The sequence below is a fragment of the Zootoca vivipara genome, chromosome 11 (genome assembly GCF_965207765.1).
Source record: "Zootoca vivipara chromosome 11, rZooViv2.hap1.1, whole genome shotgun sequence".
Lineage (NCBI taxonomy): Eukaryota > Metazoa > Chordata > Lepidosauria > Squamata > Lacertidae > Zootoca > Zootoca vivipara.
This window is the reverse complement of record NC_142594.1, coordinates 2,923,387-2,937,938: the sequence shown is the minus strand read 5'-3', so window position 1 is coordinate 2,937,938 and position 14,552 is coordinate 2,923,387. Positions and strand designations below refer to the sequence as shown.

Sequence of the window (14,552 nt, the reverse complement as noted above, 5' to 3'; positions counted from 1 at the left end):
CTATGTGCAGTGTGTGTGTGTGTGTGTGTGTGTGTGTGTGTGCATGCACACACAAACTTTTAATATGGAGAAGCATTCAGTCATGTAATCACCTGCTGTTTCTAGTTGTATATCAAGGAAAAGTTTTACAGCTGTTTACTATTGCAACTTACCTCCTGTTTGTGCAGATCAGGCACAGCTTGAGGCAAAAAAGGCCAAAAGGATTAACACTTGCAATTCTAAGCATGTTTACTCAAAAGGAACTCCCACTGTGTTCCACAGGCCTTACTTATAGGTAAGCATACACAGGATTGCAGCTTCAGCCAAGTTTCTTTTGCACAGAGAGCATTCATGCTGCATGTCTCCTTTTAAAAATACATTTTTCTCTGTCAGTTTGAGATACAGGATGTACAGAAAAAGTTGAAATGCATGACAATGAAAGCAAATTAGATACATGAAGTGCTTTAACCAGTGACAGCCTAATCTGAAAAGGGAAACTGAATGGAATTAGTTCATGACTGAGCCTCTTCAAATACAAAGACAGCCATGCAAGGTGCTCAAGACCTGGGATGCAAATTGGTTTGTTCTGTTGAGTGAAAACTAGTTAAATTTCAAGGCAGCCAATGTTGGTCCCAAAGAGCAGAATATTTCAGAACTCATATTCAAAGAAGGACTCAATTAATGATTTTTTTTGGCTGTGTGCTACTAATTACAACAGTGTTCATTTTGTGTTGATGAATGTGTAAGTATACAATTTACATCAGCTTGCTAAAGAAATATTATCTGAACATCTTGCAAGACCCAAACCTGTTTTTGATGATAAAGGAAACTGTATTTTCTCATTTAGGAACAGGCAAGGAGAGTGCCATCACACACAGGTCATGCTTGCAAGCTTCTCATAGGCATCTGATGGGATGCTGTGAAAACAGGATGCTGCCAGATGGGCTCTTTGGTCTGATCCAGCCAGGCAGTGGCATAGCTAGGGCTTTTGCCACCCGGGACAGTCACTGATTTTGCGGCCAATATTTAAAAATGTAGTGTATTAAATGAGATGATGTTTTACTAGAAAGCACCTATAAACTGTCAAGAATCATTGTTTCCCAAAGTTTCATGACCATTCTGAGGCCGCTGAAAGGGAACACTAGGGTTGCAAATCTTTAATGGGCCAATTACCCATAAGGTGATTGGGGTGGAGAGGAAATGGAGAAATGGCACAGCTGTAAGAGCGAGGAAAACATACCCAATGCAGAAATGGGGAACATCTTTCAAAGTTTTAAAATGAGGAAGGAATCACATAAAGTTGGAGGCAGGCTGACATAAGAACCAAACTTTTGAGAACTTGAGAAGTATGTGCATTTTCTAAAAAACAGAATGAAATGTCATGTTCGAAGCTGAATAGAAATTTTACTTCCCTGAAAACCCCAAACTCAAATCTTAATGGTAATATATAAACACTGAAAATGAGTAACTCAGTATTATTCGCTGCTGCACTACAAGCACGCAAGACAGTAAACCCCACATGAAGAAGAAGAAGAAGAAGAGTAGTTTGGATTTGATATCCCGCTTTATCACTACCCGAAGGAGTTTCAAAGCAGCTAACATTCTCCTTTCCCTTCCTCCCCCACAACAAACACTCTGTGAGGTGGGTGGGGCTGAGAGACTTCAAAGAAGCAAATGTAGCAGAACTATGGCCTCTAGTCCTCTTGGCTTCTGGACCAGCTCTTCATCTGCTTTCATATATTTTTGTGGTATGTTTTGAGTGGTTTTGTTAGATGGTTTTCAATGATTTTTGGATATCGCTCCCAACTCCAGTTCACACGGACCATCCGATACTGGAACAGTCACACCAAGGATTACTAATGCACACAAAAAACCACTCCGGTTTCCCTCTCTACCAACACACTAGTGCTGCGAAAGGAGCAAGACAGCACTAAATCACACCAAGCAACTTGGAGTTTACTCTTTATTAGCAAAAACAGGACTTGCAGAGGAGTGTCAGGCCTAATGAGCACAGCAACTCTTCTGAGGCAAGGCTTGCCCTCATGAAGCAGTTGCTGAGAAGGAAGGTCCCCACGTCCCCACAGCTGCTTAAAACCCTCCTCTCCAGGGTTTCCCCAAAGAAATCTGAGACTGCGCCTGCGTGAAGCTAACTTTCCCTCTGCCCTTTTCATTCCTCTCCTGATTCTGGGAGACCAGGTGCGGAGAGGAGCTTGCTGTACCCGTGACTCTTCACCTGCCAGACTCATCTTGCCTCTTGGCCTTCCTCCTCTCCTGCTTCAGCTTCTGCCCCTGATTCTGGACTTCTCTCTGTCACAGACTCTTCTAGCACACTAAGCCACCTTCGGCTTCTGACACCTCCTTCTCCCAGTCTTCTCCCTCAGACCACTCATTGTCATCCCACCACCAATCCCCGGATTCTGAGCCTTCTTCCCTTGGGAGTTCCCCAGATGATTCCTCCCACCATTCCTCTGCGTTCACCCAGTCTGTGACATGCTGTAAGCTTAGCCCCCATCCTGTGGAGTGCTTCTGCCATGCAGGAGAGATAGAACCATTTATGCAAGCATCTGCTTTTAGCCCATTTGTAACAACAGGAGGAGCTGACATTACAAAATGTGAATGCTACTTTTTTTTTTTTACAGATCCTCCCACCCTGTTTTCTTCTTATTCTACCATTTTGAACTCAGTTGGAACAGCTGCACTGCTAGATTTTTGTATGCAAAATGAAGTTACCTTTAGTTCCAACTGCAGAAACAAATGCCTGCTTATTTTCTTTCTTTTTTTGGATAGTTAGATAACTATATAAAATGGGGGAAAGTATTTAAATTACATTCTTGTGCACTGGAAGATTATAATATTTGATGGACAGGGAACTATATTGTTATTTATTCTACTGAATTCTATTTTTGTCTTCCTTCATGATGGTGAATTGCTTTAGGGGCCAAAGTGTAAATGAGAAATATTTGCAAGCTGAGAAATTTAATACATATATTGTGAATAGATCTCAACTTTGATACTTTAAGGGTGACTCCCTACAGGGAGCCAGCCCCCATCATCCTAACGTCCACCTCGCCAAGCACAGGGAGCAGCAGTGGGTCTGAAGCAGCCAGGAGGGAGGGGAAAAGACTCGGAGGGAGAGAAAAGCCAGCATGCAGAACCATGGGAAAGCTCAGGGGAGGAGAGATGAAGGGAAGGGCTCCAGGATGCTGGAGAGCCCTTCCACCGCCTTGACAGGGAGGAGACTGAGAGGGCATCGCTCCTTCCGGCGCAAGAGTTAAGGAGAGAACCGCAACGCAGGTCAAGGGGGAGGCGTTTTGGGGTGCCCCAACTACTTTGCTGGCATAAGAGCAGACGTACGCCATTGCCGGATTCTGATTCAGAATGAGAGGTCATGTTTTAAGCTATCTCTGCACTGTAAATACTTGGCACAATAAAAGTCTTTAAAGACAAACTGAACTCAAGCGGAGTTATTCTAGAGTAGCCACGATGACCCTCTGACAGATACACTAACAAATAATATGTGAATTTGCTCCAAAGTGAATGAAATACCAATTCTTCATCAATACACTTTATGTAACAAAACATATTCATTAGCAATAGCTAGATATCTAAAAGGAAAATGAAGTAACTAAAATAGGAATATACAAAACATTAGGTCAACCAAAAAAAGTTTTTTATGGGGGGGTGGGGAGAGAATAAAGGTCTGGACAAAAATAATTTGTAAAAATGGGAAGCTGGGCCAGATCCGCGCCTTAGTTTGCCTACCCATGATCTGGAGAGTCAAAGGTCAGTTGTGATGGGTTGGGGGGCAGGGCGAAATGACCTTTGACTCTCCAGATCATGGGTAGGCAAACTAAGGCCCAGATCCGGCCCAGTTGCCTTCTGGAACCGGCCCGCGGACAGTCCAGGAATTGCCGCGAGGATCTGATCATTCGGGCTGTGCCTGCGTGTGCATTTGGCGGCACCTCCTCCCTCCCTCCTCCTGGCTTCTACACGTCCTGCCGAGAGTAGAGAGGAAGGGGCCTGGGCTTTGTTGGTGCCAGTAGCAGCAGTGTTAGCACTCGATCAGCCACCATTGTAAGCAGGCTTTGTTGCTGCCTGCCCCTCTCCGGAGCCCTTTCGTGCGCCACTCATTGTCCCACTGCTGCCAGCGCCTGCCGCTCACAAGACACAGGTAAGCAGGCACCGGGGCTCGTTTGGTCCAGTGCTGTGGAGAAGGGAGTGGAGAGTCGGTGCAATTGGGCCAGGATAGATGTAATATGCTCAAACCGTCTTGCCCCAGTGAGCAACCTGGCTGCCGAACATAGCTGCCAAGTTATCCCTTTTTTACAGGGATTTTCCCTTATGCTGAATAGGCTTCCTCGCGAGAAAAGCGAAAACTTGGCAGCTATGCTGCCGAATTCTGCACCAGCTGAAGTTTCCAAACTGTCTTCAGAGGCAGCCCCACATATAACACATTGCAGAGGTTACCAGAGCACAGACGACAGAAGTTAGGCCAGGCATCCCCAAACTTCGGCCCTCCAGATGTTTTGGACTACAATTCCCATCATCCCTGACCACTGGTCCTGTTAGCTAGGGATCATGGGAGTTGTAGGCCAAAACATCTGGAGGGCCGCAGTTTGGGGATGCCTGAGTTAGGCCAGTGTTTCTCAACCAGTGTGCCTCCAGATGTTTTGGGACTACAACTCCCATCATTCCTAGCTAGCAAGACCAGTGGTCAGGAATGATGGGAGTTGTAGTCCCAAAACATCTGGAGGCACACTGGTTGAGAAACACTGAGTTAGGCTATCCCTGTCCAAATACCAGCGCAGCTGGGCCACCAGACAAAGTTGTTGGAAGATACTCTGTGCCACCAAGGCCACCTGAAGCTCAAGCAACAGCAAAGATTCAGGAGTACCCCAGGTTACGTACCTGCTATTTTAGAGGAAGTGTAAACCCGTTAAGAGCAGTTAAGGATGGGACTTGTAGCTCAGCAACATCTGTAAGGACCAACCCAGGCCCTAAGTGGTCTCCCAGTACATGCTCCTGATACAGCCCCCAATTTCTCACACATGACTCTTGCCTCTGGGTTAGCAACTAAGGGCCAACAGCTGCTTCAGAGGCCCTCCAATTGGGTAAATGACCTCTAATACAAATTAATCCATTTGGAGAAAAACTGGGGGGTTTAGATAGCCTCTAACATCTTTGGACACTCAGGCCTCCATCCCTGCACACACTGCACATAAACAAGCGCTTCTGTGGAAGTTTAGGTCCAGTCTATTTTGTAAATTCATATCCCAAACGGTTCCCATAGTGGTTAAAAATGGTTACTGCCCAGTGTCTTCTCAGTCAGGTAGATAGTTTGACACCTTTTGGAAGTTGGGGAGATATCTATCGCACTGATAATTACTTCTTGATTTCTCCATGTCTTTGCCAGACAGCACTTATCAATCCTTTGTGTGCGAAAGGCTGAATGGAAACAAGTCATTACAGGGCTTTGCTGCAGCATCCTTTGCTGAGATCCATACATTCTCACTTTTTTGGCTTTAAAATCAGCAACTTTAAATGCTACATATGGTATTTCAATTTTTTATAAACATTTTGTTTCTGATGTAAAAAAAGGATGAAAAATTTGAAAGTTAAGTAATTACATCATTTATTAAAAAACAAAAAAACTCACTTTATCTATTTCTTAACCTAATGAAAATAATTAATTGCATTTTGCTAAGCGTGTATATTATTCATAGTGGGGTGGGGTGTTCCTTCTGGGTACTAGGAAATAATGGCCATTTAAAAAAAACAAAAAACCTAGCTAGAATCTGTGAACCCCTGTCTTAATATGCTATTGTAACAGGAAATTAAAAAAGAAAATGTTATAGGTAATATTTCCCTGTAAATTATAGCAAATTTTATTTATTAAATTGAAGGCCATCACAAACTTTTTTCAATACGTGAAAAGGCGTGTTTCTGTTCCAGAAAAAACTTCATACTTCCACTGTACATTCCATTGAAAGTCACTCAACAGTAATTAATATCCCATAAAACTTCATAGTTGAGCAGCTTTACACTCTCAGTCTGTTTCTTCACATAATAACCAGAAAAGATAAGCAGAAATCAAGAAAAATAAAGTGTACACCATTTGCCAAGTGATTGATACTCTGTCAAAGGACTAATAGTAGCTGCTATATAATCTTCATGTAAACTTGCTGACATTTGACTAAAAAGCAAGTTGACATAAAGATTCACTGAAAGCCTACTTCTACCAAGTATCTTTGGGGGGCCTTCAAAAGAGAAAGATTAATGACAGAGCTATCTGTGGTGTTAATGTATTTATTAATGACACAGCAGGTTTGATACTTTTGGTGCCTATATTCCCTCCATAGTGAAAGTCTCTTTGGAATATTACATTTCCCAGCAAGTTATGTTTTTATAAGTGAATTTACTTGGATTATACTGCAGTGACCTGCAACAGCTGTGCCATGTTTGTCTTTCTGCCGCAAAACATGCAGCAGTACACTTGTAGCAAGTGCAAACTGGTGGTTGTCTTGCTGGAAGAGAAGGTACAGACCTTGAGGCCCGCCTAGCCATACCTCGAGCTATAGGACAACATGCAGTTTCTCAACAGAGCTGAGTGGACTGTGATGGAACAGCAACACAGGTTGGGTGCCCCTAGGGAGCAGGAAGATCACCCAGTGCAAGAAATGGAGGAATGTGACACACAGAAATAGGACAGTCACGAGCCATGCTTTGTTGTTGGAGCTGCAAAATTGCTTCCATGCTCTCACCTTGGACACCAATTCTGGTTTCCAGAAAAGCTAGGAGAGCAGTTGCCAACCTCAAAATACACCAAGGTGGCTGCGAAAGGTAGTGCGCAGAATTCCTGCCATGCCCCAGAGGTGAAAGAGACAGGAGGGGATGGACTTGGAGGAGTCTTTTTCCATTCTTGACCTAAGCCCTTCAGATCCTAGGCTACTGATGGTAGATGAGTATGTTGATACCTAGCTACCTTCCATGGAGACATCAGAGAAATGGAATTGCAGTCTAGAGAAGGCAAGCTGAGAGGGAGGAATAGGAAGTACTCAAACCATAAGGTTCCACCCTTTGTAACCTATCTTAATAATATTCAGATAAGCTCCAATAGACAGAAGGGGAAAACTCAAGAACAGCAGTAGCAGACCTAAGAACAGAACATTCCAAGCAGGCTTTGGAAGTGTACAGAACAATTCCTGCCACTCCCGAGAGGAGGGAGAGACATTTGGTGCAGGTAGGTAACTCCCTACTGAGGGGACAGAGGCAGTAGTGTGAGGAGGAAACAGGATTTCCTTGGAGGTGTGCTATCTCCCAGGTGCAAAGATTCATGATCAATCCCAAGATCACCACCCCTTCCTTCTGATTCATGTCGGTACAAATAATACCAGCCTATAATATATAGCAAGGGATTATGAGACTCTGGGCAGGGAGTTGAAGAGACTTGGGGCACAGGTAGTCTTTTCATCACTCCCTGTTGAAAGTCTTGGTCCAGGAAGAGAGAGGAAAATACTGGAGGGAAATAATTGGCTGTGCAGGTGGTGTTTTCAGGAAGGGTTTGGCTTCTTGAATCAAGGTCTCTGCTTCAAGACAGCTTTAAACTTCAGGGAGAGGGACAGAGGAACTCATGGTACTGGGGATAATAGCTTCATTGATGCACAGGAAACTGAGGTGGTGCTCTTGAAACCTGCTTTAGGGCAAGAAATCACAAGAAGAAGGCAGCTGGAGGAAGCGACTCATGGTTTCAGTTGTCTCTATACAAATGCACAAAGTATGGGAAACAAACAAGATGAATTGGAGCTTTTAATACAGGTAGGCATTACTGAAACCTGGTAGGATAAGACTCATGAGTGGAATGTAGGAATTGAGGGGTATAACTTGTTCGAAAGGAATAGACCAAACAGGAAGAGAGGAGGAGTAGCATTATATGTAAAGAATGTGAACACTTGTGAAGAAATCCATGACCTGGAGCATGGAAAGTAGATTGAGGGAATATGGATAAAAATTGTAGGAAAGAGAAACAACAGTGACCCTACTGTGGATGTCTGCTATAAACTGCCAAAACAGACTGGAGACTGGATTATGACTTCAAAAAGCAGATTACCAAACATTCAAAGAGATATAGTAGTCATGGGAGACTTCAATGTCCCAATATCTGTTGGAACTCCAACTCTGCCAGGAGTCTGGTTTGTTTCCGGCAGGAGAGGGTGACTGCAGAGGCTCCTGCTTTGACCCATAGAGCCGGTGATCCAGAACCCCCAGGTCAGGTATGGGCGGTGTGGGGTGCAAATGGGTAGGGCTGGGAAAGGGGACCTGCTTGCTTGCCTGGACTTGTGCATCGCCTGGGGCTCCAATGTGCCGCCCCCAAGGTAAGTGCCACCGGGGCGCCCCCCTGGCTACGCTACTGGGTTGGATGGCCATCTGCCATGGATGCTTTACCAGAGTTTCCTACGTTGCAGCGGTTGCACTAGAAGGATGACCCTTGGGGTCCTTTCTGGATCTGTTTTTCTGCTTCAACAATATCCCATCATGTTCTTACCATTTTATGGAATTGTATTTTGTATATATTATAAAATTATGAATAAAACATGTTCCATTTACAAACAAAATATTTAAATGGCTACCTTTCTACTGGTAGGACAGGGTGGGGGGGCACAGGAAGGAAACAAGGTCGGAAGGGGGCCACAGCCGCAAAAAGATTGGGAAATACTGCTTCAAGGGATGCTGGTCTGTCATTTGCAGTATGCTCACTGAGGAACGCTTGACCAGCGACAGGACTAGCTCAAGACATTTTGCTGCCTGAGGCGAAGGACAAGATGGTGCCCTCTCCGGGGGCACATACAGAAGCCAACTGGACTAGTAGTTGAATCTTACTCCAATACTGGTGAAAGGACAGGCTCACATAGGGGCCACATGGCACTCACAGCTCTGGTCCCTCCTAACACCTCAGCATCCTTCACCTGAGGCATATGCCTAACTCTGCCTCATCGTAGGGCCAGCCCTGACCAGGGATGCTCCAGAAATTTGATACTGTGAATTCTAACACAAACTGATCTGCTCTGAGCTTCTCACTTCCCAAACATGCCAACACAGTTCTTAGATCAAAAAAAGGCCTGTTAATATATGTTTTGAAGCATGTGTTTTGAGAGAAAATACATATTTAAGATGTGATTTCCGTAAATTCACAGATTAAAGGACAGAATGGTGTGATGGCTCACAAGAAAGTGATATATACCAGAAATACACTGATTTGCTTCTACCTGAGACCCAGTAACCCAGTAACTGTTATTTAGAACATTTTGCTATAGGGAGAAGCATTTCCCAAGCATGCCAGGCGACAGAGCAACAAAATGAGTGTTCAAGAAGATTTCTAGGAAATTTTTATTTTTAAAAAACTTACCTTGACTGTATAATACTCCTTTACTTCAGGCATAATAGAATCAAAGTCCCCACTGATGTAATCAGGCAAAAAGCTGAGAAAGAAGTAATACTTAGTTAGATTTTTTTTTTATTAACCTCCTCACACTTTATTTCTTGAATTTTTAAAAAAGAGAGAGCTTTCGGGGGGTGGGGTGGGGGTGGCTGCAAGACTGAAACAGCGATGTCCTTTTCCAAAGTTAACATCAATAAAATGGATTGAAATTTCCAATCTTCGCTTCTAAGAAACTAATGTCTTGGACTATAATAATTTTTAGTTACTGGACTGAGATCAGCCCGACTGATGCACAGATATGTAACATTTATCCTTGAAGATACTAAACGAGTGAAAATTATAGCAGGTATCACAATTCATTTCACTCAGAATCTTATTAATGGGCTGCTTTTCCGTCTCTTTTATAATTCATAGGATCTAGGCATGTTTGTGTATTCATCAGCATGATTAGGGAAGGAAGGAAAGAATCCACCCAGTCACAGAGACAGCTCTCCTATAATTCTACCATGGATAAGCAGCATAGTCTCCAGATATTATTCTCCCTGCTGGGTTTCCAGGGTTGCAAGAAACTACCATATTTTTCGCTCCATGAGGCAGACTTTTTCCCTCCTAAAAATGAAGGGGAAATGTCTGTGCGTCTTATGGAGCGAAGGCAATGGGCGGCAGTGGGATCCCTCAAGTGGAGGGATGCCACTGCCATTGGATCCATGGCTCCCAGCGGCAGCAGAGGGATGAGCAACCCTAAATTACGCTGCTCCCTCCTCCTCCACGGCCGCTGGGGGGAGCAGCCTCTCCCAACCGCGCCTCCTGCTCACACACAGCCTGTAAGCGGTTCCCACTCTGCTTGCTTTTCAACGAGCTGGGAGGAGGGACGGATGGCAGCCCCGTCCGTCCCTCCTCCCGGCTCGCTGAAAAGCGAGAGCTGCTTACACGCTCTGTGCGGCTCTCGCTAGCAGCCTCCCCTTTCCCCTGAATCCCCGGGGAAGGTTTGGGAGTGGTGGGCAGGCTGTTCGCCATTGCCCCGCGCTCAGAATATTTTTTTCTTGTTTTCCTGCTCAAAAACTTAGGTGCGTCTTATGGAGTGAAAACTACGGTAGATAGAGTTTCCCCACATATGTATAGCACAGGAAGCATCATTGATTACATCAATAGGAAAAATCTAGAGTAGTATATCCTATTTTCTCCCACCCCACACCGTGTACTTGCAGAAAGGTAGTTTTTCAACACGTTTTGGAAAACATTATTTTGTTGCTATGGAACATTTGGAATTGAATTTGAAGTTGCATGTATATTCTGGTGAATGTTAACCTGCAGTGACTTACATTTCTGCTCACAGAAAGGCTTACAGCTACCTAGAGATTGAAAGGAAGTTATGTATAAGCCCTTAATGCACTGCTGCAAAGTCCAGAAGCTGTGCCGTTCTCAGCAAACAAAGTACGGCTCTGCCTGTCTCAGTGGCGTCCGCTGCATGCACACACAATCTCAATCTCAGAGCCTGTTCTTGTAACACCAGACCATGGGCATTAAATCTGAACCTCACAGTATTTTAATGCATGTTCACTTTTAATTTGTATACCACCTTTCTATATTGCTATTCACCGCCAACATTCTGATCGGCAAGCCCTAGGCTCTGTGGTTTAGACCACACACCACCTACGTCCTTTCATCTTTTTGCCTACTTGTCAGAAATATAAAATGGGAAGAAGTATAGAGGAGGGAGAAAGGTTGTTTTCTGCTGCTCCAGAGAAGTGGACACAGAGCAATGGATTCAAACTACAAGAAAGAAGATTCCAACTAAACATTAGGAAGAACTTCCTGACAGTAAGAGCTGTTCGGCAGTGGAATTTGCCACCAAGGAGTGTGGTGGAGTCTCCTTCTTTGGAGGTCTTTAAGCAGAGGCTTGACAGCCATATATCAAGAATGCTTTGATGGTGTTTCGTGCTTGGCAGGGGGTTGGACTGGATGGCCCTTGTGGTCTCTTCCAACTCTATGATTCTATGGAACCTCCTGCTTTGAATCAGGCAAGTCTTATTCTTGCCTTAACCTTCACTTCTTCAGAAGAGGGACTGCAAAGCCAGCCTGACTTGCTCTTCCTTCTGGAGAACTTTCCATGCAGAAGACACAGACCTTTGGAGGCTGGAATTTTAAGATGGAAATATATGTTTCAATGTAGCTGTGGCTGAAACAAGGAGGAAATCTGTGAAGACCTGACCAGGGATGAGGAACCTATGGCCCTCTCTGGGTCTTAAGACTAACAACATAACCATTGGAGTTCCGAGACTCCAAAAAACAGGATTTGAAAAAAGAATTTGAAAAGTTCTGAGACTCCAAAAAATAGGATTTCAACATTTGTGTTAATGCTAAAGTTAGGTTTAAGATTAAGATTATCAAAGTGTCCCATGTAAAGGAAATGCAAAAGTGAGCAATTCAGTAATCCCTCAGGGCTGTTGGGGCTTTTTTTGGCACCTTAATTGTCCCAATTATGCCTCAATTCTTCACTTAATGGCATATCTTTTCCATTAAGCTTTTCTTGCCACTGAATGTGATTTCAGATCTGACTGGAACACTGAAAGAGTAACAGACAGGATACTGCAGGGCTCCTATCATAGCATTCAAAAGCAAGCTTCATAAACACCTACAGTTCCCTTAAAAATCCTGAAGAGCCCTATGCAACTGCTGATCATCCATGAGCCAACAGTTATCAAGGTTTATTTGTGTTTCATTCTGTTGAAAGGGAATAATATGTGTGCTCCCTTCCTAACTACATGGTCTTTTATACATTAGTCATTCAAATAATATGCTATGTATTTGAGCACTTTATTTGGTTTTCATTTTCTTAATGACTCCCTGGACAAGAACTATTCAGAACAAGGAAAGGTTGAGTTAATCTATGTTTTATTATGAACTATTTTAACTTTAAGCGCATCCCCTCCACATAACTAAAACATATACCTACTACGCCAGTCCCACACCAATGCCAGTCTCTAGAGCCAGTGACAGCCACTCAAACCTCTGGCAATGCCTCTGAAAGGGTATGAAAAGTTCCAGTGTGGCTTTTTGGAGAGCAAAAAGAGGCTATGGCTTGAAGGCTGAAAATAGTCTGCACATCTACAGTTAATGGTGCGCAGATCTCTGGAACCTGGCCTTTGAGATGTCAGGAGTGGAATGAAACCTTACAGGTATTATGTTACTCTGCTTCTACTTTTTTCTTGATGCCAGTAATAAGTACCCCTAAAAGTTAACAAAGCATCATGTTTGGGACTCATAAAGCCTATAAGCAAACAAAATCCTTCTTCAAGACCTGTGGGCATTCTATTCTGTTTTAAACCTTCAATGCCATATCTCCTGAATATATGTCATCTTTGCAGTAAACAACACAATAACTGTGCTGCTGGGGTATTTAATTTACTTTAATCACCTCACTTGGTATTCTATATCAGCTTATAAATTTTATGCAGGCTGGCATGGCTTGTACAATCTATTTTCCTCCCAATTAGCAGTTACAATGATCCATGGTACAGTCTATAGAAAGTATCATGGAATACTGCAGTCAGTATGCGGAAACAGTTGAAAGCATGGAGGCGCTACTTAAAATCCAACCAGCATGACTTTGTTTCCTTGGTGTGGCAACTGCACTTACTGTGCACATACTGTCAGTGCAGGGTAGTGGATAGAATCATAGAATTATAGAGTTGGAAGGGACCACAAGGGTAATCTAGTTCAACCCCCTGCAATGCAGGAATCTTTTGCCCAACAGGCTTGAACCAAGCTTCAAATCCTTGCTCACCGGGTGACTCTGGAGAAGTAACTATCTCTCAGCATTGCCTGCCCTGCATGGGTGTTGGGAGAATAAAATCAGAGCAAAGCCATGCATGATGCCCAGAGCTCCTTGGAGGAAGGGCGGTATATAAATGCAACAAACAAACAAACAAACAAACAGCACATCTGGATTACAGCCAATGGACACAGGCCAAACTCCCACTCCTAGCAGTGGAGCCCTGTTTTAGGACTTCCCTTTCACATTTAATGCTTATAATGGAAGGGTGCTGTAATGGGTAAATGCCAATTTCCACCCCTGATTAAATCAATGACAAGATGAGGCATGCAACTATGTTTAACAAGGTATGAGTTTAGTGAAGAAGAGATCATTACTTTATCCTGAATTCTGACAAATCTCTGACCAACAATGTCATATTATCCAGGAACAATTATGCTATAATTAAATTAACAAGAAAATCATTTTGTTTCAGGTTGAGCTAAGGGCTTTTCATCTTAACTCAAGTTCCCCAAAAGCCAGAAAATCACTGTTTTACCATGGAGGCAAACTGTGTGCTACATGACTGTCAAGGTTCCTTCCAATTCTGTGTGGACAATGTTGGTTGCTAGTTGCATGCTTCCAACATGGAATGATAGTTTCAGTTGTACATGCGTATATTCCAGTGCATGTCTAATCTGGGACTTCGGTCCAATGCTCTGCCGCAGCCAGCTATTCAACTCCAAGCAAGTGATAGCATAGCATACCACATCAATATTCCCTAAATACTGTAGTGCATTTGTTAAGCTTGGGGGAGCTAGCTTGGCAGGGGTAATTTATTAGCATTTTGCAGCTTGAGTGAACATGGGAAGCCCTTAACACATGTTAAACTGAAAGGTTTTTTGATCATTTAATTTTATTATTTTGTTTAATCATTCATGTATCTGCAGCAGTGACCAAAGGAGGAATGACCACTGGGAGGAGAGCAGAGAGAAGGGACGCCATGGTGCATCTGCAATCACAACTGGGCGCCTTCATCTACCCCAGCGGCAATAAAACATGTCTCTCCCACATTGGTTTCTACAGCCATAGCAGGCACTGTAACTCTCCAAGGTTTGGCTCTACCCCCCCCCCCCATGGAAAGTGCACTCTTCCATTGTCTCCCAAGACAGGTGGATGCCATCCAGGAACCAAACTACTCCTGTCAATATAAAAACTCTTCTTCTTCTTCCTCTTCTTCCTCTTCGTCTTCTTCTTCTGCGATCACTCGTAGCCGAGTAAGATTGTCTTCCATAAACACGGTTTTAACAATGAGTCCGCAAGTGACTGTGGAGGCCAATTCTGGATTTGCACGTCCTTCCACAGTGGGGACATTGGTTTCCG

General features: G+C 43.7%; 1 protein-coding gene across 21 annotated transcripts in view; it reads right to left on the bottom strand.

Moving 5' to 3' along the window:
- The window catches only part of TPK1 (thiamin pyrophosphokinase 1), a 210,368-nt gene that overhangs the window by 92,182 nt on the left and 103,634 nt on the right, over window positions 1–14,552 (bottom strand). For all 21 annotated transcript variants that reach the window (XR_015946335.1, XR_015946336.1, XR_015946330.1 and 18 more), the window contains one exon: window positions 9,383–9,455. Coding sequence is in view for 12 of the 21 variants with exons in the window: in XM_060280544.2 (XP_060136527.1) it covers window positions 9,383–9,455 (73 nt within the window). In the remaining 9 variants the exon portion in view is untranslated. The remainder of the gene's footprint in view (window positions 1–9,382; window positions 9,456–14,552) is intronic.